The following is a 17870-nucleotide window of genomic DNA, read 5'->3' as shown; positions in this document are numbered from 1 at the left end:
TTATACCTTTAAACGAGCAATTCTTGTATATATATATATATATATATAATCTCGGAAACGGCTTCGACGATTTTTATAAAATTTAGTATACAGGGGATTTCGGGGGCAATAAATCGATCTAGCTACAATTTATTTTCAGAAAATGTTGTTTTATTCGTGTTTTCAATAATCAACTTTATTGATATCTTCCCGGCATCTATTGGCGAATAATAATACTGTTTTTCATAATTTCAACTAACTGCTTTAAAGACACAATAACACTAAAGCTATTTCAGCAGATGGCGTTGTCAAGCCACTTATAAAAAAAAACCGAGCAAAGCTCGGTCATCGTCTAGTAGGAAAATATAAATATAATTTATGCTGTGACACCTTTGCTTTTAATAAACTAAAAAATGAATTACCAATAAAGGTAGTAGTTAATAAAATGGAATGCGATTACCTAATTATCATACTATTTGAGGGTAAAGGTAAAGACACAATCTCTGTATTTAAAAGTGTCCGTCAAAATGCGTTGAATTTCAGAGAAAGCCTCAAAACTTTAATGAATTTTTACATTCAGCACACTTCATTTCGTTTACAACAATTACATTAAAATCACTTAACTTCGTATACTAGCGGTATTTTAATGGGTTTTAATGGTTTAATGGTATAGGTGCAGCTTTTCCGTTTCATTAAAGTCACCACAGTAAATTCCTACTAATTTATTGAGAACTACTTTAAGTCATATTATCGAATACTTGCGGTGTTGTAATTGTTTTATCAACATCATTTTACATCTACGACAGACTACAACCTATAACAAAAAATCGTCTGTATGGGCAATATCTCTCTTGTGTATCTAAGAGACAAATCAGCAAAAAAACTGAAACTAAAGTATTATCTATGGAAAATACAATAATATTTAGCATGTTTTGGAAGTTTAGAATTTTTAAGATTAAAAATATTTAGATGAGTTTACATCTAGAAGAAGCAAACGAAACGCAACAATTAATGCAGAATGAAGGTGAAGATGACGAACAAAAGATACCACAAAGTGCGACTTCGCCTGTCACGAGTAATAAGATATCAAGCGAAGCCGCAAGCTTAACATCAAAAAATCATGAAAAAGTACTCACCAGTACTGGTAACAGTCTAAACGAATCCACGAAGGTGTCGTACGTAAATGAAAGACGTCTTCAAAGAGATTTTATGCGCTCGAATTATACTAATAGACCCAAGAACATACCAAAAGAAACCCCAGATGTTAAGAACATGGAGAAAGCACTACTTGAGCTATTAGATGATTTTCACACAGGAAAGTTAAGTGCTTTTGGATCAGGTTGTAGCATGGAACAAATGATTAACATAAGAGATCAACAGGAGCACTTAGCCAGGTTGCATTTCCGTTTGTGTGCTGATGTAGATAAACCCACAGAAGATAATTTTGAAAATTCAGCATCTAGAGATAAAATGGAACAGCTTGTTAAAAGCTTGGAACAGTTGTCGAATTCTATAGAAAGACTACATTGTGACACAAATCCATGTAGCAGTAGTGAAGAAAAACCATAACCTAAAATTTATTTTATTTAAAGTAGTATAGTTTCACTTTGTAACATGTAGGTGTTTAATATTTTTTTGCATTGAAAGTTTATATTATCACTTAGAAAATGTTCCAATCCAATTACCTATTATATTATATTGCTTAAAAAAGCAAAACTGATCAATTTCACACACTAATATTGTGTTCTGTTTTGTTTTTAAATATTATTTCATGTTTAATACTAGTTGAATGATAATCCAAAAATATATTTTATGTTTTCAAGAATTGTTACAATTGAATTACATCAAGGAGATATGTGTCAAATATATTCTTAATTTCTAATTTGTTTATCTGTTAATGACTGAAATTGAAACATCAATCCACACTGGAAGAACTTTGTACATAGTGCTGTATTTATAATTCTATTTAGACTTTAATTTAAATTGGTGATTAATAAAGTATGACCAAAATTAAATTTCCTGTGTCAGTATTTATTGAAAAAGAGTGCAGGTATAGAATCAAGTTTTTATGATACTGGTCTTTATTATGTATATCAATAAAATTCTACTTTCTAATTTTTTTGACAAACTGTTGGATTACAAATAATGTAAGAGTTATGTTCTTAAAGCAATATTAGTAGGTAAAAAAAAGTTATTTTTAACATTGGTTTTTTCTTTCATAATAGGTATGAAGACAGTAATATTATTTTAGTTAACCGACGTTGTATACAAATGTTTTAAACATTATAATTGCATAACTTCTTTTGTGTTTTTAATCATTTTACATTAATATATATCAGATGATATAATAATTTTCAACTAATGGAAAGATAAAGCATTCTATCACAAGACTGTTAAAACTCCTGGTAATCTTCTACTTCCCCTATCATTGCTTGTGATTAATACCACTAGACTAATTTACTTTAACAATTGTTTCCCACATATCAATCCTAATTCCAGTCAAGCTCTCTTGGTACCAAAGGCTGCATGTGCCAGTTTTAAAGATTTTAATGTAAAAGTCAATGGTAAATAATCTATGCTAATACAATATGTTAAGGAAGTAAGTGAACTATTTGAACATGTTTTTATAATCACAAAAATATTGGATGATAAGAGTGTTTATTACGAAGATATTTTCGGCAAGTTGGACACCTTTTGTTGCTTTGTTTGAGAGCAGCATCTATACATTTCTTACAAAATAAATGACCACATATGGTTGATACTATGTTATTATTTAAAAGAGAATCTAAACAGATTGGGCAATCTCCTATACCTGTCCTAGGTTTTTCAGTTTGGATTTTATTTAAATCTTCACAAATAGATGTTTCTACAAGTAATCTTTTACTACTGTTTGATACTTTATTGTTCAAACTCAAGGATTCTTTGGTGAGATTAAAGGATTCTATAGCATTATTTGCAGAACTATTTTGAGTTGAATAATTGACATTCCCAACAGATGTATTTGTAGAAATAGTCCTACAATTTGTATGTATTGGTGAATGATTTAAATCTAGCAAAATGCTAATTACATCTGAATCGTCCGACACTTCAATGAACTGATTATTTGTCTTTGTATTAGTGATCTTAGACGTAAATCTTTCTGGTCTAACATCTTTTAAGTTTGAATTTTCACATATAATTTCAATACATTCACATTCTTCTTGAGGTTGTAATGTTGTTATTACATTATTGGAGTAATCGTTGTCATCATCGATAATTACAGTTATGTCATTTTTGGCTGGCAGATACGTATTCTTAACTTTTTTTTTTTTTATAACTTCAGTCTTTTGTTTTTTGTCATTTTCACCTATATTTGTTTTGTCTTCGTCAATTATAAAAACCTCATCAATAATTTGAATGTCATTGTCAGTACTATCTATATTCTCAATTAGTATTGGTTTTGCTTTCTCAACTTCATTTTTGTGGTCAGTAAGTTCAATCAGCACATCAGTATAGTTAAAAGAATCATTTGTTTCTGGCAAATGTTTTGTTTCTATAGCACATATAAAACTATTAGACAAATTATCATCATTTTTCATAATTGTTTCCATATCTGTAGATGTACTTGGCAGAGGTGAAAATTTTTGACATGTGCCATAATCATAAATAATTGTTTTATCACTGCAGTCACTATGATTTTCGTCTTCATTACGCTCACTGTTGTTTGATTTGTTAAGTGTTTCAGCACTTATTTTGACTTTTGAGTCCACATGGTTTATTCTTTTACATTCATCAAAAGGTATTTCATCCGTTTCATCAGTTAAGTCAATGGTACAATCATTTTCGTTCGAAACAAATTCTGTAGATTTTTTTATTTCAAATAATTTATCATTTGAGAACTTTGTATATAATCCACTGGCTTGTTCTTGTGTTTGAGAGAAGGAATCTTGGGTATTCAAGCTTTTCTTATATGTTGATTCAATAGTTTGAGCGTTTGGGTATTTAGGTATGTCTTTAAATTCAGTAGGTGAAAATTGTAACTGTAAGTCTTGAGAACTCTGATTATTATTAACAGCAGAAGTGTTTGAATTGATATCTATTGAATTATCATTAGAATCTTCGAACATTCGCTCTAAATCGACAAGAGACGGCAAGGGTCTCGCATTACTGCAGCGCCTTGATTTTTTATTAGTAAACTTATATTTTGACTTCATAGTGGTTTTTGTAGCTGCTGGGTATAATTTCTTACTAGAATTATTTCCTTTTTCAAGCATTTCGTGAATATTAATAGTACGTTTTTTATTGTTGAAATTCATTTTTTACTAACGAATTAGCATTTTATTTGTATTTTTTTATTATCCACAATCTATATAATACAATTTATGTACCTTAATTAATATACCATGGTACGGAGTTACGTCTGTGGTGATTTTTGTTTGTGCATTATTTGTTTTTAAATATGTTTAAACAACTTCAAGAGTACCTAGGTTCTTAGATCCGAACGCATGTTAGTATGTTAAAGTATGTTTTAAATAATTTGCTTGTTTATGTACTCTTCTGCTCTGTTATCTTAGTGATAATGGAGAATGGCAATATTGGCAATCGTTGCAATCGTAACTTTGCTCTTTGGCTTTTTGGCTATGTCCCTCTTTTTGACCCATTGGTGTCAGGATCATAGATAATAAATTATGGTTAGGTCAGGATATTAACCGTTATTTTTCTTAGTACCGGTAAAATGGGGCGATTAGGGACAAATTCCAACTTTATGACCAATTTTAAGGTAGTTGTTGATGTATATAATGCTATATCAGAATCAAAATAATTGAGTCTTGGGGGCATCTTTGTTGTCCAATTTAAAACTATGCAACTAGCATTCCAGTTTAAGCAAAAAAGCAAAAATAGGCGTAATCCCTATTTACCCGCAAATTGCCGTTAATTGGGAAGAAATGAAGAAGTTTGAAGTCGTCGTGGCCTAAAGGATAAGACGTCCGGTGCATTCGTATGTTGCGATGCACCGGTGTTCGAATCCCGCAGGCGGGTACCAATTTTTCTAATGAAATACGTACTCAACAAATGTTCACGATTGACTTCCACGGTGAAGGAATAACATCGTGTAATAAAAATCAAACCCGCAAAAATTATAATTTGCGTAATCACTGGTGGTAGGACCTCTTGGGAGTCCGCACGGGTAGGTACCACCACTCCGCCTATTTCCGCCGTGAAGCAGTAATGCGTTTCGGTTCGAAGGGTGGGGGTAGCCGTTGTAACTATACTGAGACCTTAGAACTTATATCTCGAGGTGGGTGGCGCATTTACGTTGTAGATGTCTATGGGCTCCAGTAACCACTTAACACCAGGTGGGGTGTAAGCTCATCCATCCATCAATGAAAAAAAAAAAAAAAGAGAAATTTGCTATTGGTGGTACTACTTGGTTTTAATTAATTAATTTTTTTAGTTGCACCAACAAAGTGATCATCAATAAAAAACATTGAATAACTGACAAAAGTACATGGCAGATGTCACCTCAATTATAGCTGCAATCGACAGCGCATTAACAACAATATATATATAACTAAAACCTGATTACATTTATTTACTTATGATTAATTTATATTTACTTGGGAAATTATCCGCGACAGATTTGTCCTGTAAGTTGTGAGACAATTAAAAAAACATCTATTTCATCACTTAAAATTAGTTCAGCGCAATCAGACTATTCCGAATGAACATTGACGGAGACCACGCTACCGTGGACATTATTGTAGTCCCAAAGGATTCTGTATATGGGAGAGTAAGCACCTAAATTCGAACGAGTGGGCTTTCTTATAAACGGTTTACATTTCTTCGTTCTTGGTAAGTACTTAGGGTTTTATTTGGGTTAAGTGATTAGGTGTGTCGGTTATTCCATGAATTAATCAGATGAATACCCCCACTCTGAACAAATATTAAATATTTTATTATGTATTACTTAGACATTTTTATCCACCTTGAGATTTCATTGTTCTTGTTACATGTCTGTGCAAAATCGACTTACTTATATTAAATTGCTTAGCTATTTCAACTAAAGACTTATTCCCAATTTCATAGGCTTCTATTGCTGTTTTTAATATTAAGGGATCATATCTATTATAAGGTTTTGCATTCTTTGATACGTACACGCGAGGCATATCTAAAAATAGAAAACAATACGTAACTGATAATATAAATATTTACCAAACAATAAAATAACACATTGATAATTTTGAATAAAAGTTTTAGACAAAAACATTATGAATAAACCAAATTTTTACCAACAAATTTAAAAAATATTGTTATAACTACATAGACAACCCTACAAACCTGTACCTGTTTATACTTAGGTCGTTTCCATTTCACGTATTCTCATCCCAATTGACCCCTTTTTCGTTGTTATTTGTATCTAAGACGTCCCCAATATCCCCAGAAACAACAGATTTTTACATGTATTTTTATTTTATAAAATACATTAAAATCAATAACAACTGAGACTTACCTTTAATATATATGATGGTTCAAACACTAAATAACGTTTATAAATCACAGTCGTCTTCTATTATTATCAAATAAATAAAAGAGAGCAAAAGTTTCTAGCACTAAAATAATGACCACCACAGGAAGTTAATTTGAAACGCGATTTTTTATAAGTTAGCAGCTATTATCATGCATACTCAGAGTTGCTTTGTAAACTTTCAACATTCTACTATTAAACTACAAAAATGGAAGATTTTGCAACGAATATAATATTAATATTGAGCGTCGAAAGATTTTCCCGGTTTTTTCCCGATTCGCCTCTGAATCCCTAATCGCCCCATTTTACGGTATAGATTTTTAATTAGTTTTTTGTACCTGAAAAGGCAAAGGGAACGAATCCTTCAATGAACGTGGCAATCAAATATGACGTTAAAAATTCAGATGAGGTGATGTGAAGGGCACATTCTTACCAAAAGTCGGGTAATAACCTGTTCCGATTAACGGATAGGTAGTAGCCGGTCTATCAGAACAATTGTTAATTCCTATTGCCAGAAATCGCCAAAGTAGTAGTTTAACCTGATGGATCAGTTGTTGGTTACTGGAGCCCATAGATATCTACAACGTAAATGCGCCACCTGCCTTGAGATATAACTTCTAAGGTCTCAAGTACAGTTACAACGGCTACCCCACCCTTCAAACCGAAACGCATTACTGCTTCATGGCAGAAATAGGCAGGGTGGTGGTACCTACCCATGCGAACTCACAAGAGGTTCTACCACCAGTAAATTGGGTCGTAAGCTCGTCTGCCTTGCGTCTTGGCCGTCTGCCACTTTTGTTGTGGGCGTGGTTTTGTGGGCCTTTTGACCACTTTTCCAATTTTCGAATTTTCTACGTATAAAATGCCCCTCAAATGTTAAATACAGTGTCCGTGAGAGTGTCAGGACGCTACCTCACGGCAACGATGCGTCACAATCATCCCCTTATCGTTTCTGCACTGCACTCCTGATCCAACTCACATAGTAGTCAACTTTCGACAACATTGCCACGTTCTGTAGGATCCTGCTGATCCCCTCTCAGTTGGAGGCTAATACTTTTAATGGTAGCAGCGACAAAGCGTATGTTATCATATTCGTTAAACTTGACGAAAAGTTCGCCCATGGAAACTGGAAAGGCCTCAGGACCACCAGCAATTAAAAAAAAGATATCAGAGTGAATCAATTCTTTTGGGCGAATTATGGTTCATTAATAACAGTTTCTAAATTTTGTGAATATTTCGATTTATCTGTCTTCCAAGATCTTGATTTTTTCACTTCAATATTTCAATTGCGATAGGAAAAAAACAACTACAACAAAGCACGAAGAACCTTTATTTTTATTGCTTATATGGGTGGACGAGCTCACAGCCCACCTGGTGTTAAATGGTTACGGAAGCCCATAGATATCTAGAACGTAAATGCACCACCCACCTTGAGATATAAGTTCTAAGGTCTCAGTATAGTTACAACGGCTGCCCCACCCTTCAAACCGAAACGAATAACTGCTTCACGGCAGAAATTAGGCAGGATGGTGGTACCTACCCGCGGGGACTCACAAGAGGTCCTACCACCAGTAATTACGTAAATTATAATTTTGCGGGTTTGATTTTTATTACACGATGCTATTCCTTCACCGTGGAAGTCAATCGTGAACATTTGTTAATTACGTATTTCATGAGAAAAAGAGGTATTTGCCTATGGAACGGGCCCGGTGCATCGCTAGATGAATGCACCGGACGTCTTGTCCTTTAGGCCACGACGACAAGTGCAGTACTACGTAAGTTAAGTGTAAAGTCATTGTTTCTGCAGGTTTTCTGAACTATTTTAAGTGAAAAACATTATTTATTCGTGTAGTGTTAAATTATAATTATTTAAAAACAGAACAGTAATCTGGGAACATCTTCCAGCGATAGCACTGGCGTATATTTCAAGAAGTCTACGTTTAACTTTCCAACATCTTCCCTTTGCGGCAAAGATCGATGACTAACACGTTTCTCATCCATACTAATATATAAATCTACAGTGATTTTTACGGATGTTCCGTTATAACTACTAAACCATGCATCCGATTGCCTTGAAACTTGGTGTTCATGTAGAAAATACATGTACTTAATGGATAGCCTAATATTTATATGAGTGTTGGACTCCCTAATAATAATGACAATAAATAATAATGTTAATTTTAAATCCCCAGCGAAACGGGCGAGTACGGCCAGTAGTTTGATAATGCTCGGTTCCTTCAAACAAGAAACGATTGCTTTTACTTTTACACCGTAGCATGTTCTACGAGGCGTAAGTCAAAACCGTACTTATAGAAAACGGTTCGCATACTGTGGTGTTCGTATTTCTGGGGTCAAAGGTATATAAATATGTACCTAAATGTTGATTTTTAGTTTTCCGTCTAAAATATATATATTTAAAAACAACAACGTACTCGTTGATAATGTTACGAGCCGTTTAAAACTTGATTACGGCCCGAAATTGATCCGTGCTCCTAGTGAACAGACCGTGGTGTAGTTAAGTTCTACAAGTTTTGTTTCTAAGACAATGCTCGATGCGCTGCAAAGATAGCTAGCTAGTTGGCTATGCACTTTCTTAGATGATAGACTTCGTTAGTGAGCAGATATTTAAATAATTAATCATAATAAGTGGTAGGACCTCTCGTAAGTCGGCACGGGTAGGCACCACCGTCCTGCCTATTTCTGCCGTGAAGCAGTAATGCGTTTTGGTTTGAAGGGTGGGGCAGCCGTTGTAACTATACTGGGTGGTGGGTGGCGCATTTACGTTGTAGATGTCTATGGGCTCCAGTAACTAACACCAAGTGGGCTGTGAGCTCGTCTATCGTCGATCTAAGCAATAAAAAAAAAAGTTATGTTACGTCCTATACAATAATAGTTAGTAAAATCGAAGTTACTTCATAATTTATATATTGTATTAAATGAGCAGACTATCTCCCGTGCCGTGCTCATCGGAGCCCATAGACATCAACAAGTGAAGGCCGCTGTTCGCCTTGCGCCATGAGGCTTATTACGTGATAGTGTCTGTGCTACTGGCATGGGTTCATATACGTCCGTTAAGCCAGCTCCTGGGCGAGTAGAGTCTTCTCTGCACCCACAAAAGTCCGCCTAATGCGCTTAGTCTTAACGTTTTTTTTTATGGCGCAGATACGTAGACGGTTCGCCTCAAGGACTGGCGCGTAAAATCGATCCATAGAGATATGATAGTAGCGGTGAATGAATGCTTTTTTTTTTTTTTTTTTTTTTTCCTACCTAAGCTTATAGCCCTAGCGGCTATGTCAGCGTAACCCTAACTTTAGTAGGTGAGCTCACGGGGCTCAAACCTGACGATGTTGCTAACACGAACCCTAGCAAGAGTCGTGCTTCGCAGAATCTACCACCGGATCGGAAACGCGACCCACTGAGAAGATCCGGCGAGAAACTCAGTGGGCTGTGTCTGAGAGTTAATTTACTCGTCGAGCCCTTCGTCGCAAGCGACGGGTTCGACGAGAACGGTGACCGGTGCTTGAAGTACCTAAAAGCACCGTTAGTGGATCGGGAGGATCCGAGATGACGTGTTTTGGGCGACGTCGACTGCTTTCCATTCTGTCCGCAGGATCGGGAATGTAGTTACCGGCGGCCACGATGAGAGGGTTCTCGTGTCGTGCCGCTTTATCGAAGTGGCGCATGGACGCCGACTGCAGATACTTACTGATGGACTCTAAGTCCAGGTCGTCATGGAGGTCGACGTTCCTGACGAACCACGGGGCTCCGACGGCTATCCTGCAAAAACGGGATTGAATAATTTGAAAGGATTTTAAGTGTATGCGGGCCGCGTGAGCGAACACTACACTTGCATAGGTCATGACGGGGCGTATGCAAGTTTTGTAGAGTGTCACCTTATTTCTAAGGGACATTTTACTTCGCCTACATATCATCGGGTAGAGACGTCCTAGAATGAAGGCGGCACGGTCGCGTACCGTCTTGATGTGGGGGCGGAATGTCATCCTACTGTCGAGGGTGACGCCTAAATATTTGACCTTCGGGGCCCACGGTATGGGCTGGTCGAACATCGGTATGGGCTGGTCGAACATCGGAATGATTGCATCCCTTGGATGGCGTTTAGGACCAACGTCTCGATCCAGATGGCACTTTTTTTTTATTTTTTTTTATTGCCCTTGTATGCAGGGAGACGAGCATACGGCCCACCTGATGGTGAGTGGTTACCGTCGCCCATGGACTTCAGCGATGCCAGGGGCAGAGCCAAGCCACTACCTACCGCTTAATACTCTCCACAAGCCTCGTTTGAAGAAAATTGAGCAGACATTATCGTCGACTGTGCATATACTCAAATATTTCGGACACGTTGTTTGAAATAAAGACTCCAAGGAACGACTCGTTGTCCAGGGTCAGGTGGAGAGCAAACGGTTACACGGTAAATCATTTACGAATTGGACAGACCTTCTCATCAAAACTGCGACACAAACTTCCATGGTCCAAGGTTTCAGAGAGGTTGACGACCGCAACAAGTGGATGCGCATAACAGGGGCTGCTTCATCCAAGGAAAATGCAGCGTCATCAACCTCGACCGGTATCACGAGTGAACGAATAAGGAGAAAAACGGGAGGTATCCGTGTTTTTGGAAGAGCTTCAAAGTTTTTTAGGTTACCTCCCAGTCCTAATTCTTCGGTATTAGCGTATACAGTTTTACATGTCATCACTTAGTGAAATGATTTGTCTTCATACTTGTGGAAAATCGATCTCATGTCTTAATTTAACAAGCTATAATTAGATATTTTATGTTAATTTCGTGAATACGAAGACGCTAAATCAAACAAAGATAAACTTAAACAAAAGTTTACAATTCGTTCTCATGCTCAAGATCATATAGATTAGATTTTATTTTGAGTATATTTAAATTTGTTCAAGCCATAACAATATTTTATGTTACTCATTCGATTGTTGAAAACATTTTATATACCTACATGAACTTTCCCGTGTCTTAATTATCGGGTCTTTCAAATTAGGTCTCTGCCATCCGTTGGCTTGGTAGAGCGTGATGTGAGGTCCCACAAGTTGGCACCGCCGTCTGTGTAAAAATCACTGAACTTTTTAAGTATTCGAATTCAACCTCGTGTTTCAAAAGTGAAGGCGTTTGATGGACAGTCATAGTTATAAATATGTTCTCTGATAGCCGCTAACATCATGTGGTTTGAAAATTCATTATTGGAATAGCAGGGCAAGGCTTTTGTGAGCCCGTACACATAGATACACGAGTTCCCGAGTTATCTACAATTGAGGCTAGGACCTTATGTCTCAAGGTGGTTGGTGGCTTAAATTCACCTTGTGATGTCTATAGACTGGTAACTAATACCACGTGGACTGTCAGATCATGTCATCAGTCGTCTGTGGTGATTACGACAACTGTAGGTACAGAATCTAATGTAAAATATTCAAAAAGTCGGAAATAATATAAATAACAATAAAAAATGCGATATTAAACCGATTCACAGTTATTTTAAGACAAGTGGTGCACTGTTTCAAAGCTTCAAAAAAACCTGAGACTGATTCTCAGTTTGTGTATTAGTACCTTTTCAGAATAATTTAATTTATTAATGAAATGGTTAAGCGAACTCAAATTTTTAACAAGGAAATCCTTATGAATATTTGAAACCATTGAACTACTCTGCTATCAACATGTGGTTGTCCAAGGTTATTCTGATGTCGGGAGCATGTCGATACTTGGCGCAGAGGCTTACATAAGCGAGGATTTTCGCTTTCAGTGTGACCAACGCTCATTGCTTAGCAGTATTCAGTTGCCGTCAGTACTTTGCTCAGTGTTCAGTACTCGGTCAGTCGCGGTACGCGCCACTCCGACGAGCGCTCCGCTATCGCACGCGGTATGCGATCTTTAATGAAAAATATTATTATTTAAATGAAAAACAGTGGTAATTTTGTATGTTTTAAAATTTATTCACGTTTAACCTTTTTGGTAACATGATTTAACGGTATCATTTAAATACCGCATGAGGCGCGAAAGCATTGGTCGTGGGAAATGTCCCGTTTGAAGTTTGTGTTTTCTTATGGAAGTTGACAGGCGGTGAACTTATTTATGCATTATTTAGAGCTATTTTATAAAACAACCTTTTTTAATCTACTTCGAATAAAATAATAGGTAAAAAATTAAATAAAAACGCTTTTATAGAAAATCCAACAAAAAATTTGAAAATCAATTTATCGTAGAAAAAAGCGTTTATTCTAAAACTATTCTCAAATTGTATAGACACGCAAGTGTTTTATTTATTTATATGATGTCATAGCTATTTATAATTCACGTTTTTTATTTTTTGAATTACTGATCGAACAATAGAATTCACAGCTAATTCTTATAATATGAAAGTTTAAGCCTATGCAAAAAAAAACTGTTTGAAATTTCATTTCATAGGAATACATTTGCTTTCGGAATTGGTAAACTAATTTCGATATAGCTGTCTCAGGTGGAAGGGTAATCGTATAATCTTTATTTATGAAAACATGAATATATTGGTCTCTTTGGTCGATATTGGATTGTGTGTTTGTAAATTTGGACACCCGGCAAATTATTTGACTGAATAATAGAAATTTCATTCGCTTTTCATATAGGCCCTTATGCTCCCCTGGTTTTAAGTGGTAACTGAAGTCCGTAGAACTCACAACGTGAATGCCTTTCTCGAAATATAAGATTAAAGACACAATTGTAATTTTTTAGACTTCTTTTTATGTTTTCTATCCTTACAATTACGCGACAGAAATAGTTTGCATAGTGGTCTCTACCTGTGCGGTTTTCCAAGTCGCTACCCTACCAGCAATTAATAAATTATGTGGGTTTGCGCTTAATTACACTTTATTATTATTTTATCTTCCGGTAGGGTACCGGAAGACGTAGCGTGGGTTGGCCTCCCACACAATGGACCGACGACCCATTGAGGTTCGCGGGGATCTGCTGGATGCAAGCAGCGCTGGACCGATCTTTGTGGCGATACTTGGGGGAAACCTATGTCCACCAGTGGACGTCTGTGTGCTTATAGAATTAAATAGATTATTTTATAGCGGAAGCCCATCGTGAAGACGTATTAAGATAAAAAAAAATTCAATTGGTACCAACGGTATTTGATCATCAACATAGTCACATTTATTAAAACGAGTACGTCAGCCGTTTTATCTTATAGGTTATAATGATGTAATTTAAAAAAAAACATAAATAATGCACAAGACTCAGTTAATCCGAATTATCCGATCACACGCGTAATTTCAATAGAAATGCGTACAGTATACGAACACAAAAAAAACAACTCAAAAACATATAAATTATAAAATACCCGTGAAAATTTTCTGTAATGTTTATAGTAGTTTACCAAAATTTGTTCGACATTCGGTCACGGGTACGTGCCCAATGCCGGAATTTATTGCATAAATCAACAAAAAAATCCAAAGAGACCCCTAAAAAAAGATAAAGAGCGCTCTAAAAGCACTACCATCCTGTATTCAAATAATCTTAGATTTACAAATAAGTCGTTTTGTTGCTACACCTATGGAGCTACGGTTCGTAGAGTCGCTACGGATGTCTACGTAACACGTAGAGCTCTAAACCTTTGCTTGATTTCGATATGTACATTATCACAATATATAATTGAGACGTCACTATAACACAACTTTCCAATTCGTGAATGTTTTACAACTATAACACTAAAGAAAAGGTAAAAAAATGACAAAGAAGTCATACCTTTTTGTCACTTCATTAAAAAGAATAGTAAATACTACAAACACAAAACCGAAAATCTCAATAATACCAATCCCCGACTTATGCCGATCCAAAATAATCAATACGAAAGCATTCAATTTAATTTAATGAAGAAATTTAAATATTCATGTTACTGAGACCGAACAAACTTACCACTAAATTTATACAAGAAAATTGCAATAGGCTACTGAAAATCGCAGTTAATGATGGACTTGGAAAATCTAAGACGTGTTGACTGAGATGGAGAGACGCGCTGAAGACGGAAGACTACGCCCTCCACAGCTTCAAGAGACAGGTAATTTATTTAGCAAGCCGTAAAAAATTAAGTCGAAGAGTCAAATGAGAATGCTACGAATTATTTATGTGAAAAATGTTCGTAAATTTTAAGAACTATTAGTGCAGATTTTTTTATTGTCCTTGGTTGGTTATCGTCGCATATGGACATCAGCAACGATAGGGGCAGAGCCAAGCCGCTGCCTACGGCCAAGCCATTGCTTACCAACTAAGCCGTTGCCTATCGAAAAACTGTTTTTTATTTTTATTTTCTTAAAAAGTATATTTTTTCTTAAATTATAATAACTCTCCATTGAGAAGCTAGCAGCCTCGCTGTGCTGTTAGCATTGCTGGTGTCGACGGATAGCGGAAATCGGTTATTATTAGGTAGGAAAAAGATAAGCGTTTTTTTTGCCTCCCTAAGCTGATGGTCTAGATTCTAGAGATACCATATTAGCGTAACCTCACCTAGAGTAGGTGAGCTCACGGGGCTCAAACCTGACGATGTTGCTAACACGAACCTTAGCAAGAGCCGTGCTTCGCAGAATCTACCACCGGATCGGAAACGAGACCCACTGAGAAGATCCGGCGGGAAACCTAGTGGGCTGTATCTGTGGATTAATTTACTCGCCGAGTCCTTCGTCGCAAGCGACGGGTTCGACGAGAACGATGACTGGTACTTGTGGTATCTAAAAGCACCGTTAGTGTATCGGGAGGATCCGAAATGACGTGTTGTGAGCGACGTCAACTGTTTACCATTTGTTCCGCAGGATCGGCTTTGTAGTTTCCGGCGGCTACGATGAGAGGATTCTCATGTCGTGCCGCTTTATCGAAGTGGTAGATAGGCGTAATTACACTGATTAACTGCTGCGATTAAATATCACGTATAAGATAAAATAAGATTAAAGAAGTGACGGATTAATTGAGGTTGTACCAGAATTGAGTGCTGAGCACAGCATTAGTTAGTGTTTGATTTGTAAACTGAATTCCGAGAAACGTATTTAGGTTTTGTTGAAGTTTTTGTAGCAAACGTTAAAAAGACTGAACTATACAAATAAGGAAATCGAATAAGGTACTTCGGTTCGTTTGTATAGCCTGCGATGCAGTTTCCACGGCGTGTTGACGGAACGTTCGTATTTATTTGTATTTAGAATTAAATCACCGCCACCTAACTGTTCTGTTTCTGTTTAGTATGAAACTTTTGTTAAAGGAAATAAAGGAATGTTTTATTGTTTGCTTTTATAGCATAGATAGAACAGCTCATCGCTCACTCGGCGTTAAGAGTTTACCTGAGCCCATAGATCTATATTATAAGAGGTCAAGTTTCTATTGTAACGGCTATCTCACACTTCAAACCGGAACATATAACTGTTTCACAATAGAAACAGGTATAATAAAATAACATAAATTATAAATACGTCTAATGCTAACTAAACTATCTCTAATTAAATCTTTCTAAGAAAGCTTGCAATGACAAAATCAAGGGATAAAATTAAATAACTGTCGATTCCAATACAATTGAAACCTCAATTTTTAAATATCAAGTTGTTTTTTTTATTTATTTATATTTTATTGCCTTTGTAGGCAGACGAGCATACGGCCCACCTGATGGTGAGTGGTTACCGTCGCCCATGGACTTCAGCAATGCCAGGGGCAGAGCCAAGCTGCTGCTACCGTTTAATACTCTCCACAAGCCTCGTTTGAAGAAGGACATGTCATAGCGCTCGGGAAACACCGTGGATTAATGTAATTGTTATTTATTTTGTTACTTAAAATGAAAAGTAAGATTTTTGTTAACTATACTGCTTTAAAATGGACAATAAACTATTAGTTACTTTAAATGACAATACATTTTACTCTAGAGAAAAGTTAAAAATAGTTTGAAGTGAAATCACATTAGTTGAGTGCTATGTGCTGTTGTATCTATGAGAACAAAGCGCAGACAAGTGCAATTACGGTGAATAGATGAATAAAGTTTGAATTAGTTTCATTAAAACTGCATATTATTATGGAACTTCGAGTTGAGGCTGTGTTACTACGGACCAATTCCCAATTCATTCAAGTCTTAGTGGAGGAAAACTCTAATGCATTTCTCTGGTTAACTTAGTCTAATTTTGTTGGTTTGCTCTTATCTGCATGCAGTCAGTTAATGTAAATTGTTTTTGTTCAAAATTAATTAAAAATAAAGTCGTAAAGTTGTATGTAGAGCCATTAAACAAATTTGCCTTGTCTTTTCCCATTACCGGGAAAACGAGGCGGAACCCCCGCGGATACCTGCCCAAAAACCGTTTTTTTTAAAATTCAACTCTCATGTTTTTATTTCGTTAGTAGTGTAGTAGTAGTGGGATTTGAATTCGAAAGTTAATATCAATATATGTGGTTTTTACATTTCTTTGTTTGTGGAATTGATAGTGAGCTTATTAACAAAAAAGCTTTGTCTTATGTAGGCTATTTTTTGGGCCGGGGGCCGAACCCCTATTGAAGTCTTGGTGTCGAGGGGGTAAGTGGGGTATGTAGGACTGCCAGTTTTATAGCTAGCGAAACAACATACAGTATCTGACAACTGAATGCGCTACAAAGCTTAGCCAACAGTATCAGTAACAACTGTCAGTAAAGCATCTAATCTCTACCCGAGACAGAGCTCGGCGGTCAATACTGCAACTTAATGCGCAGTTCTGTTCTAGGCCCATGGTCGGCGGATTTGTCGTGGCGAATGGATGACTTTACGTCGGCCATATCGGCACATGGCTAATTGTGCCGCCCAGGCGAAACCGCTGGTGTTTCAAAATACCCTGCAGAATCAGAACCAGTCTGTTTGGTTGAAATGATACACTGCCAACTGGTAGCTCTTCAAACCGGCGACGAGCGCTAAGTTGATAATAGCGCGGCGCACGGCTTCAACCCCTTGCGGTCGACAGTCGACCTTCACCGCGGGAAAGCTGTCTTCTACAAGGGTCGGAGCTAGGCGAAATACTTCCTCGGGCCCTCGATTCTATGGCGGCGAATTAGTGCAGAAAAGGAACACCTCTCCCTCTCTCGCTCCACCGCCTCCTTTTACGAGATGATTGACTCTCTGGCCTCGTCAATTTTATTCAAAAGCATACCATACGACGTCGATACATTAGTTCTTCGGCAACAATCGAGAAACAATTAAATAGATATTTTCTATCTGGCTCTAGAATTATCTCCCGTCAACGGTGCTTTTTGAGCGATATGACATGTTTTACTTCAAGCAAAGCTTCAGGAGCGTATTGTTTAGCGGTAGGCAGCGCATTGACTATGCCCTTGTTATTGCTGACGTCTATAACCGGCGGAAACTATTCCCCATCAGATGTGTGC

General features: G+C 36.7%; 2 protein-coding genes across 2 annotated transcripts in view; both read left to right on the top strand.

Moving 5' to 3' along the window:
- Positions 1-856: 856 nt before the first annotated feature.
- Positions 857-4491, top strand: LOC101738310 (coiled-coil domain-containing protein 28B). Its single transcript, XM_038015968.2, has one exon. The coding sequence runs from the start codon at positions 949-951 to the stop codon at positions 1546-1548; it is 600 nt and encodes a 199-aa protein (XP_037871896.1). The 5' UTR covers positions 857-948; the 3' UTR covers positions 1549-4491.
- A 983-nt stretch (positions 4492-5474) lies between these two features.
- LOC101738855 (GTPase-activating Rap/Ran-GAP domain-like protein 3) overlaps positions 5475-17870 on the top strand; it is a 211135-nt gene continuing 198739 nt past the window's right edge. Inside the window, exons 1-2 of the mRNA XM_021349488.3 lie at positions 5475-5811; positions 14442-14553. Coding sequence (XP_021205163.1) covers positions 14499-14553 — 55 coding nt within the window. The 5' untranslated portion in view covers positions 5475-5811; positions 14442-14498. The remainder of the gene's footprint in view (positions 5812-14441; positions 14554-17870) is intronic.

The sequence above is a fragment of the Bombyx mori genome, chromosome 15 (genome assembly GCF_030269925.1).
Source record: "Bombyx mori chromosome 15, ASM3026992v2".
Classification (NCBI taxonomy): Eukaryota; Metazoa; Arthropoda; class Insecta; order Lepidoptera; family Bombycidae; genus Bombyx; species Bombyx mori.
This window is presented reverse-complemented; position numbering and strand designations above follow the sequence as displayed.